Genomic DNA, 23,393 nt, shown 5'->3' with positions numbered 1-23,393 from the left:
TAAAGTAGTCATTGTCGGACATTGTTTTATCTGACTCTTTTAAATACAAACATGAATGTATGTGTTCATAGATATTGAAAGAATTTAAACAAAGAAACTGACAAGGATGAACTTGTAGAACTCGTTTTTTTTTGGTCGAGATCTACGGCTTTGGGTTGAACTTTGGTCATTGGATATTTCTTTTATGCTCTGACTTTAGAAAAATCTAAACAGCCTTCCCTAATCTGAAACTGTGGAACAAAGAAAAAAGAATTGTAAATATAAAGTGTCTTTAAAGTGTGTCGTCTGAGTGATATAAAGTGTCTTTAAAGTGTGTCATCTGAGTGATATAAAGTGTCTTTAAAGTGTGTCATCTGAGTGATATAAAGTGTCTTTAAAGTGTGTCGTCTGAGTGATATAAAGTGTCTTTAAAGTGTGTCGTCTGAGTGATATAAAGTGTCTTTAAAGTGTGTCGTCTGAGTGATATAAAGTGTCTTTAAAGTGTGTCGTCTGAGTGATATAAAGTGTCTTTAAAGTGTGTCGTCTGAGTGATATAAAGTGTCTTTAAAGTGTGTCGTCTGAGTGATATAAAGTGTCTTTAAAGTGTGTCGTCTGAGTGATATAAAGTGTCTTTAAAGTGTGTCGTCTGAGTGATATAAAGTGTCTTTAAAGTGTGTCGTCTGAGTGATATAAAGTGTCTTTAAAGTGTGTCGTCTCGGTAATAAAATAGTACAAAGACATTTTTAAGATATTGAAATCACCGAATTCTTGTGACAGTTGGGAAGAGCAAATCATTAAATCTCTACAAGTACCAAATTTTTAATGTGTTTTATATAGAGACTAATTAAACACCTCTAATCCATATTACAATTTTTTTTTTAATCTAGAAGCTTTGCATAAACCAAGGGTGTGCCCACAAATTATACATATAACAAATTCACAAATATTTAAAATATAAAAAAAAAAATATTCGTAAAATTAGTTTCAGAAATTGCTAACTCTTGTTGTACTTCCTCAATTGGGAGTCTAGAGAAAAACGAAATGTAACTGTATAGTACAAAACAAATGTGAATTTAAAGATTTTATACACAGTAAGCTAGTGTATAAGTACATATTATATATCACTATATCTCTCTCTCTCTTTCTTTCTCTCTCTCTTTCTTTCTCTCTCCTTCTCTCTCTCTCAATTTTAAATTCTTACTTTTTCAATGGCTCCATTGAGTCCTTTACCCAACATCAAACCACATTTGTTAGTCGCCACAAAATCTGAAAAAAAAAATTTTAATAATTTTAACGAAGAAATGGCCACTAATACGTCACAATTTTTGTTTTGTTTTGGTATAGGGTTTTTAAGTTTTCTTTTCTCCGTCTGCGCTTGACTTCGACAAGGTCTTCTCTTTGTGTCTGTGTTGTCCATCCCGCGTCTTTTGCAAGAGTTCTTCCGCAGTCTCTTAGCGAGGGTGGGGGACAAGGGAAGCACGATGCTCCGGCGCCACAGGCAGATAGGAGCCAAATTATTTTTTTTACATATTTTAATTAGTTAATACATACTAAGGTTATTTAAATTATATTGTTATTAAATACATTTTATAAGCCTATATTTCTATGCGATGTTATGCAAAATGGGAAAAAAAAAAGGGGGGGGGGGCGTAAATAAAGTAATTTGCGAAAAATATCAATGTTGAGTAAATGGTGTACTGTCTCGGTTGTCGTTCTTATGTTTACATATGCTTGTAACTCGTCCGTAGGAATGTGTTCACACAATGCTCGAGATGTGTGCTGTGTAGTTATTTCAGTGTATTAAAGCCGTACCACAGAGACAGAGTTTTCGACTCATTTGTGTTATGTTCATTACAATCATCTTTGGCATCTCCCCCTCCCCCCAACCGGGATCGGCGGTGTCCTAACTAGCGCTGATGTGGAACAATACGTTGACCACCGGCAGACAATTGTTTTGTCTGCATCAGATGTGGCAAAATATGTCGCAAATTGGATCTGAGTAGTCACGAACAATACTGCGATCATCCTCAATCCTAAGATTGGAAGACATTGTCTTAATTGATCATATAATTTTAGCAGATTGAATATTATTGAATATACCTTTAGGGTTGAGTTAGGTTAATTTAAACTTATAAATTACAGACATTCCTTCAGGGGAAGAAAAGGTGATTAAATTCTAAGCGTATCTATTTGTTAATCTAGTCGTGCATGTCAAGTGGAAACTTCAACTCGTGCTACTTTATTGACTCAGGTAACTCGTTCCATGCACTAGGGAAGAAAGAGAACTTCTGAGAATTTTTACTAGCTTATAGAGTTAAATAGTCCTCGCTAAGAGAATCTACCCAGGCTCCATTTCCCGTTCTTGGACACTGACCTATACGGTCAAAAGGTTGCTTGTGAAGATGAGACTTTTTTTTTACTGTGTCTAGGCAGTTGTTACCTATCTATCTAGATCTGTGTCTTCCCTGCTGCTTAGCGGATCAATTGATAAACATATCTAATTTGTTTTGGTATATCATACTCTCTTATTTTCAATTACAATGTAAAAAAAAAAGCCGATTGGACACGCACAACGTTATCTTAATGTAGTATGAACTGGTACTTCATGGGGCATTCTGGTTCTAAGTACAGCCCCATTGTTCATTTTCTAACTCAAGTAGGCTACTTGTATTGCGTTTGTCTTCGCGGTACTAGATTAAGTCGAGGTTATCTCTTTCAATTACAGGATGGCTGCCTGGTCTTGCGGTATGAGCGCTTGACTGTAGTTCGGTTGTCTAGATGGTCCAGTGTTAATACCCTGCCCACTGCCATTCCCTGTCGTCCTGCGGGAAATTTGGACTAGGAAATAGATTATCTTCAACTCTGAAGGAACATCCGAAACACTAAAAATAAATAAACCTTCGTTATCATTGCGGTCATTGCCAATTTCTGGTACTTCATTGGTCACTACGGTATTAAGTCATTGCCAATTTCTGGTACTTCATTGGTCACTGCGGTATTAAGTCATTGCCAATTTCTGGTACTTCATTGGTCACTGCGGTATTAAGTCATTGCCAATTTCTGGTACTTCATTGGTCACTGCGGTATTAAGTCATTGCCAATTTCTGGTACTTCATTGGTCACTGCGGTATTAAGTCATTGCCAATTTCTGGTTCTTCATTGGTCACTGCGGTACTAAGTCGAGTCTGTTTCATTGTCAAATGCTGGTACTGTGATAGTGTGTTTATTTTGAGTGACTAATTATGAACTGTGTGTTACTTTGTATGGACAAACTGGTTGACCGTTAGTCTTGTAGCCTACATATTTGACCTAACAGTGTTTAAATCATGACTGTTTGAAAATGGGTCAGTAAACAATAGGGTATTGAGGTGGACATCATGTACTGAAAAATAAGGAATGTCAAACTAATTACGTGATGTGTTAATTGTAATTATAGTCTTAGTGTGTCTAAAATACCTAATACAGGGGCTTCATTGGTCATTGCAGTACTTAGTCGAGGCTGTTTTATTGTCAATTGCTGGTACTTTGTTGGTCTATGCAGTACTCACCGTTGTCTTACTGTCAATAACTATCAGACACACTGAACACTTACCACCAAGCCTTTGTGTAGCTGGTATTAACACTTTGTTGGTCACTGCTGTACTCAGTCCACTTGGTCCACGGTCAATCAACTGACCGCTCAATGCCCCATCAAAAAGAACTAAAGTTTCTAGAAAGTTGTCCACCTGCGCAACAAGATTAATGTTATGTACTTGTGAACTAATTTAAATATAATGAACTGTCTGTTCATCTCTTATCCCATAGAATGTAAAGAGGAAAAAAAGAAACATGAATAAATTTTTTAAATAAATATCCGCAGTGTTTTAAATTAGGTTTTACAGAAATGCATAAATTACTAGGTGTTTCATTTCTTCTGTGTCTCAAAAACTGCTTCCGGGGTTAAATTTTCTCACAATTAGATTAATAATAAGAATAATCTTTATTGTCTGTGAGGAAATTAAAAATTGCATTTCGTAACAGTGCAGCGCCTTTTTGAGAAAAAAAAAGTTTCGGATTTTTCTTCACAAATAACGGTTGTTACTTCGTATCCCAAACCTCTGGATATAATGGCTAACAAGGTTTGAACTCTGGAGCATTGGATTAAAAGTCTAACCTAGAATTTAATGATTTTACTAAAGGTAACTCAAATTTGAGGACGCGTTTGTTATGAAACTCACTACTCTATTATGCGTCTGTTCCAGTTCTTGAGTTGAGTGGTCCCAGGTTACATGTGAATTTTAGTTTTATGTTCTTATTTGATTTGTACGTTATACGGATGTATGCAAACGCGACATGAAGCTTTTCAAAATCGACACTAGCAGCTGGGAAGAGGTGGCACTGGATAGAGCCACATGGAGAGAGAGCATAAAGGAAGGGTCAAGAAATGTGTCATACACATACACATGTCATACACAACAGAAGCAGAAAGAAGGGTGAAAATGCAACGGCGCCTGGTGATTATATAAGCCCAACCTGCGATCGCAGCTGTGTATCAAGGATTGGCCTCTTTAGTCACACAAGAAGTTGCAAAGGGAAAAGATGGTCTCTTCAGACGTGTAATGCCACAGATCTGATTTGTATATATTCCCATTTCTGTAACTCATCTAATTCTCTTAGTAAAATGCCTGCATCTTGATGTTGTTGTTTTTTTTTTTTACAAAGCTTATATCAACTCACTCTGTCTTTCTGGTAAAAAATGTGTACACATTATTTTTCTCACACCTAATCTCGGATCAAGTTGAAACTTTGCACACAATATTTATTGTACCTGACAACACACGAACCAATTTTAAAAAATTAGTTAATTAACTAATGGTCATTAAGTATTTTGTTTGGTATCGATCAAGGGAAAGACATTGTACTTAACTGATGTTTGAGGTAACTAGAGTGAGTATAAGCTTTGTAAAAAGAAATTCCTTTTTTTTAAATTTAAGTTAGACCACCTACCGCCAGTGCTATAGAGGCTTGAGTACTGCCTGCTAATCTATTTTTGGTGAGCTCATCAACAGCTACTGTATACAAGTTGACGGTATAGACGCCATTATCTAGAGAGAAAAATAGTATTTAATTAAACCAATTATAGATACATACCTGGTTTTTAAACTATTTTACTATGAATTTTTATTTACTAAAAAAAAGAGATCTGTAAATGGGCTTTACATTTCTCCCGAGAGCTGCAGGATAGTTTGTCTGCAGAGTCACTTGACCTGCATGGGAGCTTAAAGGCACTACGCCTAACAGCACAGTTTCTCGCCAAGGCTTAGACTGATCCTTCCAGCCTTGCTACCAAATAGAGTTCATCTCAGGGGGGCTGTAGAGGGGCGCTGGGCACTAAAGGGGCACGCAGAGATAAGAAAAAAGAAACTGAAGGCACTCTAAAACAAAACGAATTTCTTGAAAGTTAGCGGTGGTGAAATCAAGCCCGTAATTTCATTGTTTCTCCTTGTTTTTTTTTGTTTTTTTGTGCGCTATTGGGCTCTGGGATATCTTGTGATTTGTGTCTTTGATCCAAAGAGTTTGTGTATATCACGTTAAACTCATATCCATGTTCCTTGCAAGCTGATGAGTGTTTGGTTGTGAATGGCTAATCTCTTACTCCGTTGGTCTTATTGACACCTGCTCCCCGTTAAGAGGCAGTGAAGTAGGCCTGCTGCTACAGGTTGTATGCGGTCGAAATGGCTTATTACATGGACGTTTGTCCTTTGTTTATCCTTAAAGACCCATCCTGGGGTCCACACATTGAGAGAGGTAAAGAGAGAGAAAGACGAGAGAGATGGATGATGAACAATCAAATAATACTAACTGTAGGACACAGTGACCTCAAATGTTGGGACACACACTCTGGGGAAGAAGTCGTTGGTCAGTAAAGTGATGGTTTGTCCATTCTGTAAGAAAAATACAAACAAACAAAAAAAATAACGTATAACATCTTCTTATTATATATTGCAGACGTCACTTCAGAAAACAAGATAAGTCAATCTAGTCTTGCATGTTAATCAATGACTTAAACTCTGCTAAGTCGTTGGTTTTCCTGGCTGATTCAGGCAACCCATTTCATTCTATAATGGCACTAGGGAATAAGGAGCACTCGTAAGAATTTGTTCTAGCGTATGAAATAGGTAATGTGCCTCTGTCTTTGTGTCTTTATGAGTATTTCATTCGGTTTATTATTTCTATTTGTAAAGTATGGTTTAGTGTTTATGTATTATATCTACTTTACTTTTTATTCATCTGTTCTGAAGTGTCTCTAAGTTTAGTGATTTTACTAATGGTGTAACTCTAATCAAATTGGAATATTCATTTGTTATAAATCTCACTGCTCTATTTTGTATTGTTTTCTTATTGGTCAGTTCTAAATATGGGAATTGACACACATTTTCTGTTGGGATGTTGTAATCACCAGAGGCTGAAGCGCTTTCAGTCTTCAGTCTGTTTCTGATACGTGTTCACTGTCTGCAATCCATGACCCCTCTTTAAAGATAAACTCAGACAATATATTTTTTTTTTGTGTGTTTTTATTTACAGAAAATGAATATATTATTCTTGTTATTTCAATTTTCAACAATAACTTAGTAATTGATGTTTTTCTGAGCTAATTTTTCTGCGCATCCAAACCGGTCAGATTTTCACCGAGGCTCAAGTGACGTAAAACAAACCAATTAATTCAATTTACAGACTTACTATATAGCGGAAAAACATACAGTAAAGCTTACATTCTCGAAAAAGAAATATATCTAGGTCTATGCAGTTAGATCTAGATATTCTAAGCAAGTTAGATCTAGATATTGTAAGCAAAGGAAAAAATCTAAGTGATTGACTAACCACGGCAGTGTGTGTTTTCTCGCCTGACCACTCAACACACAACAAACACTATCGCTTGTTTGTATTATGTCAGACTACACGTAGCCTAGGCTAGCCTTACACTGACCAGCTTGTTTGTTAGATCAGTCAGACACACGATCTACCGGTATTTACTTTTTGGGACAGGGTGGGGTGTGGATGCAAATGCTACTTTTTTTTCTCTCAAAGTTGGTTGTCCTAACTTATAACTGTACCAAAGTGACTTGGCCGTCACTAAGCCTAGCAGCTACTGTAAGAATGGAGCGATACGATTGGTTAGATCTAGATTCGCTTTCGGCGGTATTGTAGAGGGAAGTGACGTATGCCTAACCTAAAAACAAAATCACAAGAACCCCGTTTTTTTTTTATTTTTGAGATGTCAAGAATTTTTTTACTCTCTAATATGTAAATGTTTCTAAGCATTTAAATAAAAATAGTAAATTGTTTACTATTACAACTTTTTACGCAGGATTGAAATATGTCTATAACTCAAATTTCAAAATCCCCTTTAACGCTTGTCCTTTTATTCCATGGCCAGTATTCGTTGTTATTGGCATATATAAGTGTATGGGTTCATACTCTTAATTTATCTTTCAACTGGTATTATGAATACAAATTATGAACAAAAAAAAATTTGTATTAGATGCATAAAAATGAGAGATAATAAACCGGGGTTTTAATCAAACCACAGACCTAAGCATTTATATGTTAAATGTAAGGCTAAGTAACGCAACTCACCAATGGTTTGGTCCACCTGAACACCACTGACAAGGCGAAAGGTGATCTCAACTGATTGGCGTTAAGGAAGTAGTTATATAGGTAAGAGGGATTTTGGGTCACAGGATCGGTGCTGGGGAGACATGCATTGAAAAACTGTCAGTTAAAATAAAATAGCAATCGATATTCAATGTTTGATGTTTTCTGCGTTTAATCGTCGCTCTACGTCAGGGGTTCTCAACCTGTGGGTCGCGACCCCCTTAGGGGTCGATTGACGATTTCCCAGGGGTCGCCAAAGACCATCGAAAAAATGAATTGTTTTTGTCTTTTCTTCTATTGCTGTGTGTGTGTGCGGGGGAGGGGGGGTCGCGGCAGAGTGGGGGGTTGTAAAAAGGGGTCGCCGAACATAAAAGGTTGAGAACCGCTGCTCTACGTTTTACAATACTGGCTAAAAATGTGAGCTAAATACAAAAGGTATAAAAACAAAACGTATCTATATATAAATAGTAATTGCTCTTATAAACTTGCCAATTCTTCATCGGCAAAACATGGGCAGATTGTTGACACGGATCTTGAAAAAGGTTCTAACGAGTTTCCTAGAAATTTGATAGTTTAGGCATAACTTTGGGAAATGAATTACTAGTTGATTGTGTTCATTGGTCAAACTCTGGTTTGACCGTTATTTTTTTTTATGATCTGTAAAATTAAATTGAATTTGGTCTTTATGACTTGATCTTCTATATCTTGATCACACATACACCAGCAGATATTCATGATTAAACAGTTCATTAAAATAAATAAATAGACGCTTATTTTGCGCACTGTCTTCAAAGCCTGGGTTCTATAATCCTATTTGTAGAATTGTATATACTCTGAGTAGATTTATACATTGGCTTAACCAGAATTGTTTTTTCGGGAGGGGATTGGAGCGGAGTAAAAGATGTTCCATTTTCCATTTTTTAAAAGTCTATCTATTATACTCGCTCTTACAAAAGTTGGTCAGCTGTATAAAGGAGGAATAGTCTTTAACAAAAAGCAACAATTTTTTTTTGCCATTTGTACTATAGTCGAAATAAGAAATAGCTGCATCAGCTCGTGTGTATTTGTGTTATTGAAGTATAACAAGAAATGCAATATGTTAAAAACTGTTGTTTTTTTTTTTTGTTGTTGTTTTATATAGGTGTGAATGATGACAAGATGGACACAAAGATTATTTTATACGATGGGGTAACAATGTCAAAGTGTGCATTCATTAAAGTGAACACATGACCAACTAGAATCTAGATCTAGACAGTAGGACGAACACATTTATTTGTAGGCCCTATATAAGTAAGTTAGGACAACTAACTAGCAAACAAAGCTTTTATCAACTCACTGTCTGTTAGAATTTGTGTACAATATTTCCTCCCACTTCCCATTCTAACAACATATGTAGCCATCAAAAAATTAACGGATTAGTTCATTAATTAGTGGTAACTAACTAATTTAGTTTGATATTAAGGGAAATCAATCTTACATTATGGATAGATAAAGCTGTGAATACATAGTTCTTCCCCTTAGATAATATTTTTTTAAAAGTATTTTTTTAAATATTTTTTCTTGTTTCTAATGGACTACATTTGACTGTGACAGGCTAAGAGAAGCTGATTTAGTTAAATATTAAGGGAAATCAATCTTACATTATGGATAGATAAAGCTGTGAATACATAGTTCTTCCCCTAAGATAACCTTTTTTTTAAAGTATTTTTTTTTAATACTTTTTTTTTGTTGCTTATCGACTAATTTTGACTGTGACGGGCTAAGAGAAGCTGATTTAGTTAGATATTAAGGGAAATCAATCTTACATTATGGATAGATAAAGCTGTGAATACATAGTTCTTCCCCTTAGATAACCTTTTTTTAAAAGTATTTTTTTAAAATATTTTTTCTTGTTTCTAATGAACTACATTTGACTGTGACAGGCTAAGAGAAGCTGATTTAGTTTGATATTAAGGGAAATCAATCATACATTATGGATAGATAAAGCTGTGAATACATAGTTCTTCCCCTTAGATAACATTTTTTTAAAAGTATTTTTTTTTTTATTTTTTCTTGTTTCTAATGGACTACATTTGACTGTGACATGCTAAGAGAAGCTGATTTAGTTTCATATTAAGGGAAATCAATCATACATTATGGATAGATAAAGCTGTGAATACATAGTTCTTCCCCTAAGATAAGCTTTTTTGTAAAGTATTTTTTAAAATAATTTTTCTTGTTTCTTATCGACTACATTTGACTGTGATGGCCTAAGAGAAGCTGATTTAGTTTGATATTAAGGGAAATCAATCATACATTATGGATAGATAAAGCTGTGAATACATAGTTCTTCCCCTTAGATAACATTTTTTTTTAAATAATTTTTTTTAAATAATTTTTCTTGTTTCTTATCGACTAATTTTGACTGTGACGAGCTAAGAGAAGCTGATTTAGTAAGATATTAAGGGAAATCAATCTTACATTATGGATAAAGCTGTGAATACATAGTTTTTCCCCTTAGATAACCTTTTTTTTTAAAGTATTTTTTAAAATAATTTTTCTTGTTTCTTATCGACTAATTTTGACTGTGATGGGCTAAGAAAAGCTGATTTAGTTAGATATTAAGGGAAATCAATCTTACATTATGGATAGATAAAGCTGTGAATACATAGTTCTTCCCCTTAGATAACATTTTTTTAAAAGTACTTTTTTATTTATTTTTTCTTGTTTCTAATGAACTACATTTGACTGTGACAGGCTAAGAGAAGCTGATTTAGTTTGATATTAAGGGAAATCAATCATACGTTATGGATAGATAAAGCTGTGAATACATAGTTCTTCCCCTAAGATAACCTTTTTTGTAAAGTATTTTTTAAAATAATTTTTCTTGTTTCTTATCAACTACATTTGACTGTGATGGCCTAAGAGAAGCTGATTTAGTTTCATATTAAGGGAAATCAATCATACAATATGGATAGATAAAGCTGTGAATACATAGTTCTTCCCCTAAGATAACCTTTTTTTTAAAAGTTTTTTTTTTTAATACTTTTTTTTTTTTTGTTGCTTATCGACTAATTTTGACTGTGACGGGCTAAGAGAAGCTGATTTAGATATTAAGGGAAATCAATCTTACATTATGAATAGATAAAGCTGTGAATACATAGTTCTTCCCCTTAGATAACATTTTTTTAAAAGTATTTTTTTAAATATTTTTTCTTGTTTCTTATGGACTACATTTGACTGTGACGGGGCTAAGAGAAGCGTGTGTAGAATAAGGGAGCTAAGTCTTTTTAAAATCTTTCGGATTGCTCTGTGGAAGGGGAAATGCAAATGTGTTATTTTCCCCACTTAGAACAACAAGAATTTCACGTGCCGATAAATGTGTTGGTGATGGGAACATTAGAAGTCGGGTCTGTACAATGGAAGCGGGTAAAAAAAAAAAAAAAGGGGGGGGGGGGCGTGCCGGATGTTCTGACACAATGCGTCGGGTAGTGGGGACGTAATGGACCTCATTCATCAATCGTAAACAAACAACATTTAGTCACGTGATCTTATTGATAAAACAACGAGAAAAAAAAAACTCACGTAACAACCATAATGAATTAAACATTAGATCGTAAATTATATAGAAGAGATAGAGCACCACGTGGCTAAATGTTGTTTGTTTACGATTGGTGAATAAGGTCCATTATGTGGGCCGTTCTCTTTAAGGATGCCAATAGGAGGCTTTTCACAACTGATGGGCCAAAAATAAATGATTCCAAATGAAAGGACTAATTTTGGAAAATTTGGATGTTAGGCTACGTAGAAGAAACAAGTCAAAACAGTTTTAGAATTCTCTTGCCCAAAAGAATGTGTGACTATGTGAGCGTGTAGTTATAACCGCGGGCCTCTGAAAGATTAAAACAATAAAAGGGTTTCTATACTATTTCAACGCAGGGAAGTCCGGGTAACAGCTAGTTGAAATATAATTGCTTCAGAAGATGTAATAGTAATTACAATGATTGCCACCTTAAAAAAAAAAAAAAAGCAGCATTGAGATGTGCTCGTGGTGAAAGTACTGAACATACCTAAAGATTCCCCTGCCCCCTAAGACAGAGACACCAACGGTCTGGAAGTAGTAGTCCAGCTTGGCTAGTCCTAGTTTCTCAGAGGAGGCAACAATAGGATAAGTGTTGAAATCTAAGGTCACTGAAGCACGGCAGGACACATCTGAAACATGGCAAGCAAAATTGTAGCAGTTATTTAATAGAAAGAATGGTATGAAATGAATATATATTAATCACGTTTTCAATTCAATCTAAGTTATAACCATTATGCATAATATGTGGATTTTTTAATCACCTTATTTCCTCAACTTATAAATTACAGTCATGGCTTCGAAGAAAATAACATCGTACATGTAAATATGTCAATCTAGACGTGATTGCTTGAACCATACAAAGTTATTGGTTTTCCCTGACTGATTCAGACAACCCGTTTCATGCGCTAAGGCACATGGGAAGAGCTCTTACAAGGATTCGTCCTAGCATTTAGAGTAAGAAATGTGCTTTTAAACTATGTACGTTTGAAAGTGTAGTGTTTTTTCCCCCGCGTGGTTTGCTCTATGGATTGTTGTTTCCACGACCCCAAGGTTCGAACCCTTCCCGTTGCCGTCCTACATGAGATTTGGGTCAGGGTATAATAATCTTAACTCCTGAAGGAACGCTCTGTATATGTAACAGATAAGTGTCGAAATTGTAGTTCTGAATCTGAAATGAACTGATTTGTATTGTCATAATTTTTGTAACAGTAACATTACATTAGATGGCTGGGCACAGACTGTTAAAGAGCCTACAGCTGAGCAGCAAAAAGCTGGCTAGAAGAATTGTGTATCAGTATTATTCCTTTGATGTGTACACTAAACCCAGCCTGCTATGCGCGTTCAATCCCAGCCTGCTATGTGTGTATTAATTCAAATCTGTTATCTGTGCACCATTTCTAGTCTGTTATTTGTACATCGATATCAAGTTGTTTTTTTTTGTTGTTATGTGTTAACCAACCCCCAACTTATGTGTGCACCATTTCTAGTGTGTTACGTGTGCACCAATCTCAGATTGTTATGTGTGAAGGAATTTCATATTTTTATGTGTGCACCAATTCCATTGTGTGATTTTAACATTAATGCCTGCTTTAATTCTTACCTGGGGTCTTATTGTCCAGGTAATTGACACCATTAGGACAGTACGACGCGAAGATACTGCACTGACAAAGCGTGGCGTTGAAAGCTGTTCCATGTGGACATGGGCGATCACGTGCGACAACTCCATTAGAGACTGTGTCATACTTACACGGATTAGAGTTTGGCACGTCAGAACACTTATATAAAGGATCTGCAAACAATGAGATTATAAAGTCACTCATACACAATATTTTACTTAGTATGATTTTAAATAAATAAATAAATATATATATATATATATATGCACGAACTGTTGCAAACTCTGCCGCTCCAGAATCGGCTTGATCAGTCAGTCCAGATTCTTCCCCGTTTCAAGACGTAACCAAAGCCAGTGACCCATCTGAGCGAATCCATTGTCTTCTGAGACAGAAGGAGCCGTAGATTCGTAGGAACGTAGTAGATTCCCCCTCCCCCCCCCCCCCAGGCCGGACTTAGACCCATTTCTATTCACTTTAACCTATACTTTAGTCCAGGGGTTCTCAACCTGTGGATCGCGACCCACTTGGGGGTCGATTGGCGATTTACCAGGGGTCGCCCAAGACCTTCAGAAAAATATTTTTTTTCTTCTAGAAAAAACGACATTTTACACAATTAAAAAAAAAAGTTATTTACTTAAAAAACAACAACACTATAATTGTAATTCAAGGAAAGATGTTGAGAAACTACTTAATCTAAACCATTTTAAACATTATAATGTCGCAGCATAAAAAATGTGTAATAATTTGTTTTCAATTATTTATAGGGTGAAAATTTACGAGAAGCACATTAGTTTATAATTAGCAATACGCCATCATGTAACGAAGTTCTCTTTTTAGAGTCAATAAGGCCGTACAAACTGAAACATTTTGTTTACAAACATCCCAGCTTTGCCTACAAAGACACACAGTAGTATAGTTGTAAAGATGACAAGAAAGCCAGGGTATAGAAATGATGGAGATTTTAAAGACGAGTTCTTTCTTTGTAAACCTGTTGAAACGTCTACTACAGAACATGAAGTATTGGACAAAAATGCTCCATCTTATCTTATATTATACAGACGTTTCTTTTTCTGGAAAAAAATAAAATCTCGTCCAAAAAAATGTGTAGTGTCTGCAAAGATGCTGGTCAAAGTTTACTTGGTCGTTGGTTAGGGTGTTCAACTTTTGGTACAGAATGAGTCACCCAAAAGTCATCGGAACATATTTAACTCATCGACGAATATTAGTGATTACCACACGAAAACGTTAGCCCTTTGAATGTTTGTAAACTCCAGTGTTTTAAATAAAACATTCGATAGTTTTCAAAGCGTTTTAATGATTTTGATGAATCCAAAAATGTTTCTGCTATTTCACACTCAAGTTAGCTGAAGTGCAGTTCGAAAACGATTTTTTTTTAGTTTTTAATAAGAAAACAAAATCGCAGGTTGAAGCGCTCTGTAACGGTGTATGTGAACTAGAGCAACGAGTTAAATTTCCAACATCGTATCTTTGCGAAAAAAAGTATTTTTTAACTTGCTCAATACAGAAGTAGATTTGATGCAGAAGATGACATTTGTTCTGATCTTGCAAAGACTGACCTAAAATTGCTGATCTGGTCAAACAGATATTTAAGAATGTGGCTATGAGTAGGGAGCGCATCAATCTGATTTTAGTGTCCGAGGGCGTTGCCAATTCTTTTACATTACATTTTACTCAGACCAGGCTAGTTTACCCTACCATCCCTAGTAGTTTGTCGTCTAAATTATTTTTTATGCAAGTCTTTTGAACTGTTGATGATTTCTATGCAAGGACACGTTTACGTTGTAGCAGTTTCAATAAATTTATTATACAAAAAGTTAACAATACAACTCCAACTTTAGTCTCTGTACAACTCCAACTTCTACAAACTTTCTACTAGTCACTCTACAAGCTCTCCACATTCCAACTAGCTCTCTCTCTCTCTCTCTCTACAAGCTCCACGTTGTAACAAACATTTTAAAAAATCAGGCCTTAAGTACCGTTTTGTTCCACCTGTACTTTCTCTTATGTACCTGTTCAAACACACCACGTCGACGCTTTTATTGCCTCGCCCACCCGTATCGTATCAACGAACATCTTTCTCTCATTGACACTTGCGCCCTCTCATTTCTCAAGGCCCTCGCACTTTGTCAATTGGCTATTCATTTTAGGTTTTCTGTTGGCGTATGCACAGATACGCCTGCTTACCATCGGTGGTTCCAAATCGTACACAGTTGGGCTGGTCGATACAGCTTCCTGGTACACATACTCCTTTCAACTGATCAAATTTGTAGCCAGACTGACAGCTTTGTTTTACAAAGCCAGACTGTTGAGAAACAGGAGTGAAGTCAAATTAAGGGGAATATAATGAAGCAGTGGCGTAGCTAGGGTGGAGGGAGGAGGGGGAGAATTTGAAAATCCCCCAGGCCCTCACTTGAGAGGGGGCCCCCAAGTTATTTTTTTTTTTACATTAAAAATAAAATATTATGCAAAATGTAGAGTCTCCCAAAGAGATCAAGCCCCCCCCCCCGACTCTAAACGATATAAAATTCCTAGCTACGCCACTGTAATGAAGTCTGTTTCTCTCCAACGAATCTTGACCCTGACAGAGTCAGAGAAGGATCATTAGTTCATTTCTATACCAAATAATAATTATAGCAAAATAGTCATATATTTTAATGCCGTAGTACCGTGGCAACAAAAAAAAGCTGAATGTCTTCCACCTCCGATGCCTAAGGCGGATCTTTAAAATAAGGTGGCAAGATAATATAACCAATGAGGAAGAGCTACAAAGAGCGGGGTGCCAGGCCATCCGCTCTGCTATAAGAAGCAGACGCCTTGGCTGGCTTGGCCACGTTCGTAGAATGCCAGTAGGTCGACTTCCACAGGACATCCTGTATGGCGATCTAATAGAAGGCAGGAGAGCCGCTGGTCGCCCAATTTTACGTTATACGGATGTATGCAAACGCGACATGATCTTCAAAATCGACACTGGCAACTGGGAAGAGGTGGCACTGGACAGATCCACATGGAGAGAGAGCATAAAGGAAGGGTCACGGATTGCAGATGTCATACACAACAGAAGCAGAAAGAAGGGTGAAAATGCAACGGCGCCTGGTGATTATATATGCCCAACCTGCGATCGCAGCTGTGTATCAAGGATTGGCCTCTTTAGTCATACAAGAAGTTGCAAAGGGAAAAGATCGTCTCTTGAGACGTAAAATGCCACAGAGAGAGAGAGTACCGTAACGAACATAATTCACGTTCAAAACGAGAGTAAAAATGACAAACTAATCCAAAATGGTTAAATACCTTTAAAATAACAGATAAATACGAGGATATTTTGAGGACTAATAATTAATAAAGTGAAATAAAAGCTAGCTCCACGTATAACATTAGACTTAGCGAAACCACAGATCCGGCATATCTTTGTCTATATAATTAGGGCCGGATTTACCTGTCTGGGGTTATCCACATATATAATAAAAATAATTTTAACAAAATATGAAGCTTAAATGTAGGCTATACGAAGATAAAGGAATTGAGATTAAAATGTAGAAGTCCTCTATTTCTGTCGACACAAATATCACACGCTTTTAGAGTTGGTAATATTCAATTAAAGGGAAACTCCGTTGGACCATTTTTGGTAAGTGTTTTAAACTACATTATTCTTTTTATTTCATTGACACGTAATAGCTTAATAATTAATTCTTTCTTTGGCGGTTTGTTCGTTTTTTGTGCGCAGCCAGAATGGTCAGGTTTTTTACCGACGTCAGAATAAGCTAAATGTGTAGACCTAGATCTCAGTATATAGTACCGACTGGTATGATCGTATCTATTATACGTTTCGGCACCACATATCTATGAAAGATGTGTGTTACTAACATTGTTGCACAATAAAACAAATATTTATTGTTGTCCCACTTCGATTTAAATTTTCAGAAAAGTGTCTACCTTCCTTTTTTAAAAACTTTTGACTTACTGAAGAACGGAAAACCATACAGTAAAAAGTTTACAATCTCGTAAAAGAAATAGATATTTGTCTGTACATTTACATCTAGATCTTGTAAGCAAAGACAAAAATAGATGTTCATGCTTGACTAACCATGGCAGTATGCATTTTTACGCCTGACCACTGAACATATAAAAAAAAAAACACTATTGCGTGGTCGTTTTATCATGACAGACTACACGCAGCGGACTTAAGTCCTAGGCTAGCCCTACACTGACCAGCTTGCTAGAATCAGTTGAACACGAACTATTTGTTGTTGTTTTTTTTTTTGGGATAGAGAGGGGCGGGGAATGGAACCTTTGCGAAAATTGTTACAAATATTTTAGTTTAATGATAGAGGAAGCGGGGTTGATTAGCAACATCAACATTTTTACCGCTCCACCCCTCCACTTAAAAAAATAAGCCACCTTCCCCCCCCCCCCCCCCCCCAAAAAAAAAAAAGAAGGAGAAAGCGATTATATTTAAACGATATGCGAATCTACTTACCCCAGTACATGTGTAGAACTGGTCACAGCAAAGGGAAGGATAATTCCGACCGACTCTCCCAGAGTTACACTCCCCTAGCAACAGAAAAAAAACAACATTCACATTCACTGCTATATTAAACTTTCTTTTTTTCAACTAAGATGTATTAGCAAAGTCGGGAAAAAAATTAGAAGACAACCGCCATCCGCGCCATCAAGTCGTCGCAAACTAAGCGTCTTTTGTCCATCGAAGCAAGAACCGAACAGTAAAAAAAAAAAACTCGTTTGTTTCTTAGGCTGTATCACTATCAGCACTACTTGTTGACTAGGATCAATGGGTCTGTTGGCAGTCACTCTATGAACTGCTCTGTCTGTTGTGTCAGTTCTCTTTAGTGGAGTGTGGATGTTTGTAATTGAAAAGAGTCATGTAATTCTAACTAACTTCCAATACGGATCAGTAAAGCAGTCTTAGTCTATTGTCAGTGGTAAACTTCTGATACGGATCAGTAAAGCAGTCTTAGTCTATTGTCAGTGGTAAACTTCCGACACGGTTCAGTTGTCTTAATGGAAAAGAAAATAAGATATTTTTTTTCTCTTCATTCACTCTGAAATTTCGATACATCTAGCAATAAAGCAAACTATGAGACAAAAAGGAAGCGCTTTACTTCCGAACCGTGTTGTCCCGGGTTCGAATCCTGGTGAAGACTGGGATTTTTAATTTCGGTATCTTTGGGCGTCCGCCCAGCTCTAATGGTTACATGACATTAGTTGGGGAAAAGTAAATGTAGGTCGTTGTGCTGGTCGCATGACACCCTCGTAAACCGTGGGCCACAGAAACAGATGACCTTTAGATCATCTGCCCAGTGGATCGCAAAGGTCTGAAAGAGGAACTTTATTTTTTTTTCACAAGGCAAAAACAAAAATCTTATAGCCATGCTTCAAAATAATCTAGGGTTAATAATTGCAAATCTGAGTTTTAAACTTACAGTTATTGCAGACTGCCTGCCCCGGGGCCACACAAGTAAACAAGTCTGGGTGATATAAAGTTCCATAGGCACAAGATCTCTGAAACATGTTAAGGCCGGAGTTACAGTGGTAGAAAGCCTCACAATAGGTCTCGTGGGGCATGAAGCTGTTTCCAGCCTGGACAGCGCCATCCGTACACGCTGAAAGACAAAGTGTATTAGTGTCGCTGGGTCTAATATTTATCATCTCATTTTAGAACAGACATCGCTGCATGCAAAGAATTAAACAATGCAAGATTATTTAACATTACTGCAGAATCTTTGTGAGGAGTAAAAAATATTTGATTTTAAAGCATTTAATTATTTTTTATCTTAAATTTATAAAGTAAATATTGTGGGTGTTTTTTTTCGTACGTGGTAACTAAATTAATTACAAAGCCTGTGTCAACTCACTGTCTGTCTGGGTGGAATCTTGTACACGTTATTTCTCCCACTTCCCATTTTCGGATGAAGATGAAACTTTACACAATTATACATTGTAGATGACAACACGTGAATCAGTCAGAAATTTTACCAATTACTTTATCAATTAGTTGTAATACATTATTTCTTCAATAGAAAATGTGCTAAGCTAAATGGAGCGCCTTGTGTAGAAAATTAGATCGTTCGCTAAAAAAATTAAACTACTGACTTTCTTTTTTTTTAGACTATAAAAATTTTTACTTTAATAAGTACTCCCATCATGAAGGCTCGAGACCTAGAGTTCAAATTCAGAATAGTGCAACTTTTTTCTTTAAATAGCTTTAAAAAAAAAAAAAAAGCACGCAAACTTTCTCCTAAATACCCCCCTCCCCGCCCCGCTGCTGGTCCACAAAAGTGAGTGGGCCATAGTGAATGAAAGTTTCACTTTAACAAAACCAATTAACAAAAATATTATTGTATATAGGCCTATTGTAATAATAATGTATTATTGTTTGTCAAGATCAATTGAAAATTAATTACGTGGTAGATTCAAAATAATTTCTACTTTTATACTCATTATAAGCTTTGTTTATTTGTTTGTTTGTTTTCATATTTGATTAGTTTTATGTATGACTTAAGATGAAGTGCCAAAAAATGAAAACAGACTTTGGAGTTTATAAAAGCGGATTTTAGAGTGTACGTATGATGACACTTGTCAGTAGCATGTGTTGGCAATGTAAGCATTGTTTCTGTGTGGGTATTAGGTGTAAAAGAGTTGTATCTCTTCATAATGAATGGCTGCCAGATCTGAACTGAGAGCCTGAGTTTGGTGTATAACAGAGGCAGGTAATAGTTATCTTGGTGTAGAAGAAAATGCTAACTATTGTAAAAAGACGAAAGCTTAAAACCTATGGCCACATTACAAGATATACGGGGCTCGCAAAGACCTTCCTTCAGGGAACAGTGCCAGGGGAAAGAAGAAGAGGCAGACAGAAAAAGCGATGGGAGGACAACATTAAAGAATGGAAGGGCCTGCCATTGAGAGAGGTTCTAAACAAGGCAAAAAAAAAAAAGGAGGAATGGAGAATGACGGTCGACAAGTCTTGCCTGGTGCCCCAACGGTCCAACAGACTAAGGGATAGGTAACGGTAAAGGTAAAGCAGCTTTGCAGTAATCGTTCCAAGTGAGTCCAGTAATGAATATGACCAGGGGCGGTCTCACGAATTGCAACAACCAATTTAATGGAGGCTTGCGTGGTCCCTCTTCCAATTTTATTTATTTTACAATAACAACTATTACAAATTAGATCATTACATCAACATTTGTTATACAACATGCACAGGAAGCAACTCAAACGCAGTAGGCGCCAGTGAGTTGATTAAAGTTACGTCAAGCGTATGATACACTAAATATAAACCTTTTATAACCCTAAGCCTGTGACAAGAGCCATGACTAAAAATGATATGCTAAATGTAAATTTTGGGTCCCTGCCAGGCGCTGGGCCAAATTTGGAGCAATCGGCCTAAGGCCGGCCCTGAATCAGACAACATGTTGTTCTGGAGTGTGTATGCCTATGTTTAAGTGTAACCTTATATATATAGCATTAATGTAGGTTAATGTATTTAAAAAAGGGAATGATCTACTGATGCAAATCAGTTGATGTTTGAGACAGAAACGCTTTGTGTTAATTGCATTCTGAAATCAGAGAGTTCAAATATATTTTTAAATTGTTCGACATCTTGTTATCTTACTTCGTTTGTGTTCTACTTCTATCTTTATTGAGATAGAAATCTGTCTATACTTGTGGATAAAATTCAAGCTTATTTAGTTTAATAAGTTTTCAAAATTGATTCAAGATTTGTATAACAGTCAAAGTAATTCGCCTACAAGATGATAGGACAAGCTGTCCTGAGTGGTAAAACTCCGTCTTCCGTACGGAGGAGTTCCAGGTGTTAGCCTTATTAATAACGTATAAGCTTTATACTAAGAATCAAAGGAGACAGAACTCTGTGAACGACGCTAGCACTAGACGCTGGATTTGTCAGACTCTTAAATTACACACTCTCACATAATCACAGGTTACACACAATACAACATGAACTTTCTTGTTCCGGGGGATTATCCTAAATGCCTAGAATATACACAAAAACACAATGTCATCATTAATCACAATTTCTTTTTTTCTTTCATTCATTCTCTCTCTCTCTCTCTCTCGCTCTCTTTCTCTCTCTCTCTTTCAAATTGCACTCTATGAAGACTATGCAAAATTGAGCAGATTTTTAAAAAATCAATAAGAAAACAAAATAAAAGATGAAAGTACCTCTGACTACCTCACGGCATAGGTTTTGCGGGGAATAATTCTAAATACAAACAACATACACACAAACACAATGTCAACATCAGGTTCGAATTTCGAAGACAGCGATTTTGAATTTTGGAACTTTTAGAACGCCCCTAAGTCCACCCAACTCTAATGGGTACCTGATATTAGTTGGGGAAAGTTAAGGCGGTTGTTCGTTGTGGTAGCCACATGATACCTTCGTTAGCCTTCGGCCATAGATACAGATGACTTTTGCATCATCTGCCTGAAAAGGTTATTTTACTATTACTGAACACAAATTGTGAATTTATAACTGTCCAATAAATAGAGAATGGGCTATAACTTACAACTAGAATTGGGGATATCTAGAATGGAACATTAAATAACCAATCATAGACTTACTTGCAACTTTTGTGGTCAGAGCTAATTGGCAGTTTACAAAAGTCAGATGCAGAAGAATGCAGACACTTATTTTGAACACAGACATTGTTTCGTTTAATCTGTTAACGTCTTTAAATTTTATCTAGAACGAAACAAAATTAAAACGATGATAAAATATTTTACTTGCATAAGTCACTTTACTGAAGCATGTTTATTGCTTTGCTTTGACTAGACGGTAAGCTTGTAATAGTAACATTTTAAACATGCAATCATAAAAGTTGTATATAAAATATATTATTTTTATTTCTTTGTTCTCCGTCGCAAAAACAAAGTGAATCCCATATCGCCGTACTACACCAACCAACTCCAGCTGGAATAACCTGCCCAGGTCTCACCAGCCACATGAGGAGGCAAAACCCCAGTCAAACAAATCTGTTAATGAATCAATAGTAGTCCTATAATCTACTTATAACCACCCACACCAATACGAAGTACTTATCACTGACATAAATAAAACTTGCATAAAATTACTTCAGTACTAGAAGGTACACAAAAATCCTATGATACTAAAAAAGATAAAAAGAAGAATTCCCTCCCCTCTAAGGCAGTTTCTCACTAGACAGACCGACTAGATAATTTGATTTAAATAGGTCCCTCACTGATGCCTCGACCTCATTCTGAGTCTTGTTAGCATACTCCTACTATCAATATGGAAAATCGAAGGGTTCCACTGTGCCTCTCAGGAATATGCTAAAGTACACATGTCTACGCTATAACTTTCCCCCAGCTCAGGTGTGAGAATCGTGGTATTTCCGGAACGCCCTACTATTGTTTTTATTTAAAGAGAGCCGTGACGTTTGCTTACATATAGGACTAGGATACGCCCTGTTAGCCTACCATGAAGGCTTGGAATCTTTTGGGAACATCTTCTGAGCTGGAAAAGAAATCTTTATTAAAGGTGAGGGGAAAATAAACGCCTTTCTACTGTGTAAAATAAAATTTCCTAAAATAGGCCTACTTAGCTAAATGCCATATTACGCTAAATCCTTTTTAAAGAAGGGAGCGAACCTATGAACGAGTATAGATCCACGTCAGCAGACGACTTGTTCATTGAAGTATCTGTATCGCTACGTTAATTTGTTCAGAATGATGCATTCATGGATAGAGATATGAAAACTCGATGACAGTTACGGTTTCATTCAATATTGATTTAAAAGGGCGCTATTTGCTCATCAACAGGATTCTTTGGTTAATCTAGAGGTTACTTCCTGAAACGTTTAGTGCGATGAGACAGTATCATACAATGTTACACTGGTTATGCCTGGCGATGTGGTAAAGTTTATAAAGAACACTCACATTCTCTGCTGTGGGCGATTTCAAAGCAATAGTATAAGCCAACATATATAAGGTGTGTCGTCTGCAAGAGAGTCACGCTTTACTATAGGAACAAAAGTACCTGTGGGCAGATTTAAGAATGTAATGAAACTGAAAGGTTGAGTTTCAAAATAAAAATCAACTCAATTCCTATAATTGGGTTAGGATTATAATCCTTAGGATTATTAAAATAGTCTTAAATAGTCTATCAACTGTGAAGGAAGCTGTCTCTAAACTCTAGACCTAGATTCGAATTTTTGTAAACCGCAAATTCAGGATGTGAAAGTGAGAAGGGCAGAAGTTTTAATGGAAGAAATAGTGGTTAACCTCTCTCTCTCTCTCTTAGCATGACAAAGGGAATCAAACTGATGTGCCCCGACTCTTAAAATTACAGGAAGTAGGTGGATCCAAAGTTACCATTACTTATGAAAGCCTGAATTCAAAGAAATTCTTGATTCTTTAAAACCTCCTTCAACACATGTTTACTATAAAAACAAAAAATTAAAGCAGTAAAACCCAGAATTTAAAAAAAAAGCTTTCTCTTACCACAGCTTGGGAGTTTATATATACAACATACTCAATCGCTCAGCTTCTTTAGTAGGAGCAAGTTCAATGACTAAGAACTA

General features: G+C 36.2%; 1 protein-coding gene across 8 annotated transcripts; it reads right to left on the bottom strand.

Annotated features, from left to right (window-relative positions):
- Nucleotides 1-8: 8 nt before the first annotated feature.
- LOC106071887 (uncharacterized) lies at nt 9-22,151 on the bottom strand. 8 transcript variants are annotated; one of them, XM_056017390.1, is made up of 13 exons: nt 22,053-22,151; nt 21,415-21,535; nt 18,252-18,431; nt 17,288-17,361; nt 14,998-15,115; nt 12,777-12,965; nt 11,664-11,805; nt 7,597-7,708; nt 5,822-5,903; nt 4,966-5,063; nt 3,572-3,704; nt 1,181-1,245; nt 9-230 (listed from the first exon to the last, which is right to left on the bottom strand). In XM_056017390.1, the coding sequence occupies exons 2-13, from the start codon at nt 21,497-21,499 to the stop codon at nt 183-185; spliced, it is 1,326 nt and encodes a 441-aa protein (XP_055873365.1). In that variant the 5' UTR covers nt 21,500-21,535; nt 22,053-22,151; the 3' UTR covers nt 9-182. The 8 variants fall into 8 exon arrangements, with proteins under 8 accessions (XP_055873365.1, XP_055873364.1, XP_055873359.1 ...); XM_056017389.1 differs by having other exon boundaries at nt 22,019-22,125; XM_056017384.1 differs by having other exon boundaries at nt 21,925-22,056.
- Nucleotides 22,152-23,393: the final 1,242 nt, after the last annotated feature.

This window comes from Biomphalaria glabrata, chromosome 18, assembly GCF_947242115.1.
Source record: "Biomphalaria glabrata chromosome 18, xgBioGlab47.1, whole genome shotgun sequence".
Taxonomy (NCBI): Eukaryota; Metazoa; Mollusca; class Gastropoda; family Planorbidae; genus Biomphalaria; species Biomphalaria glabrata.
This window is presented reverse-complemented; position numbering and strand designations above follow the sequence as displayed.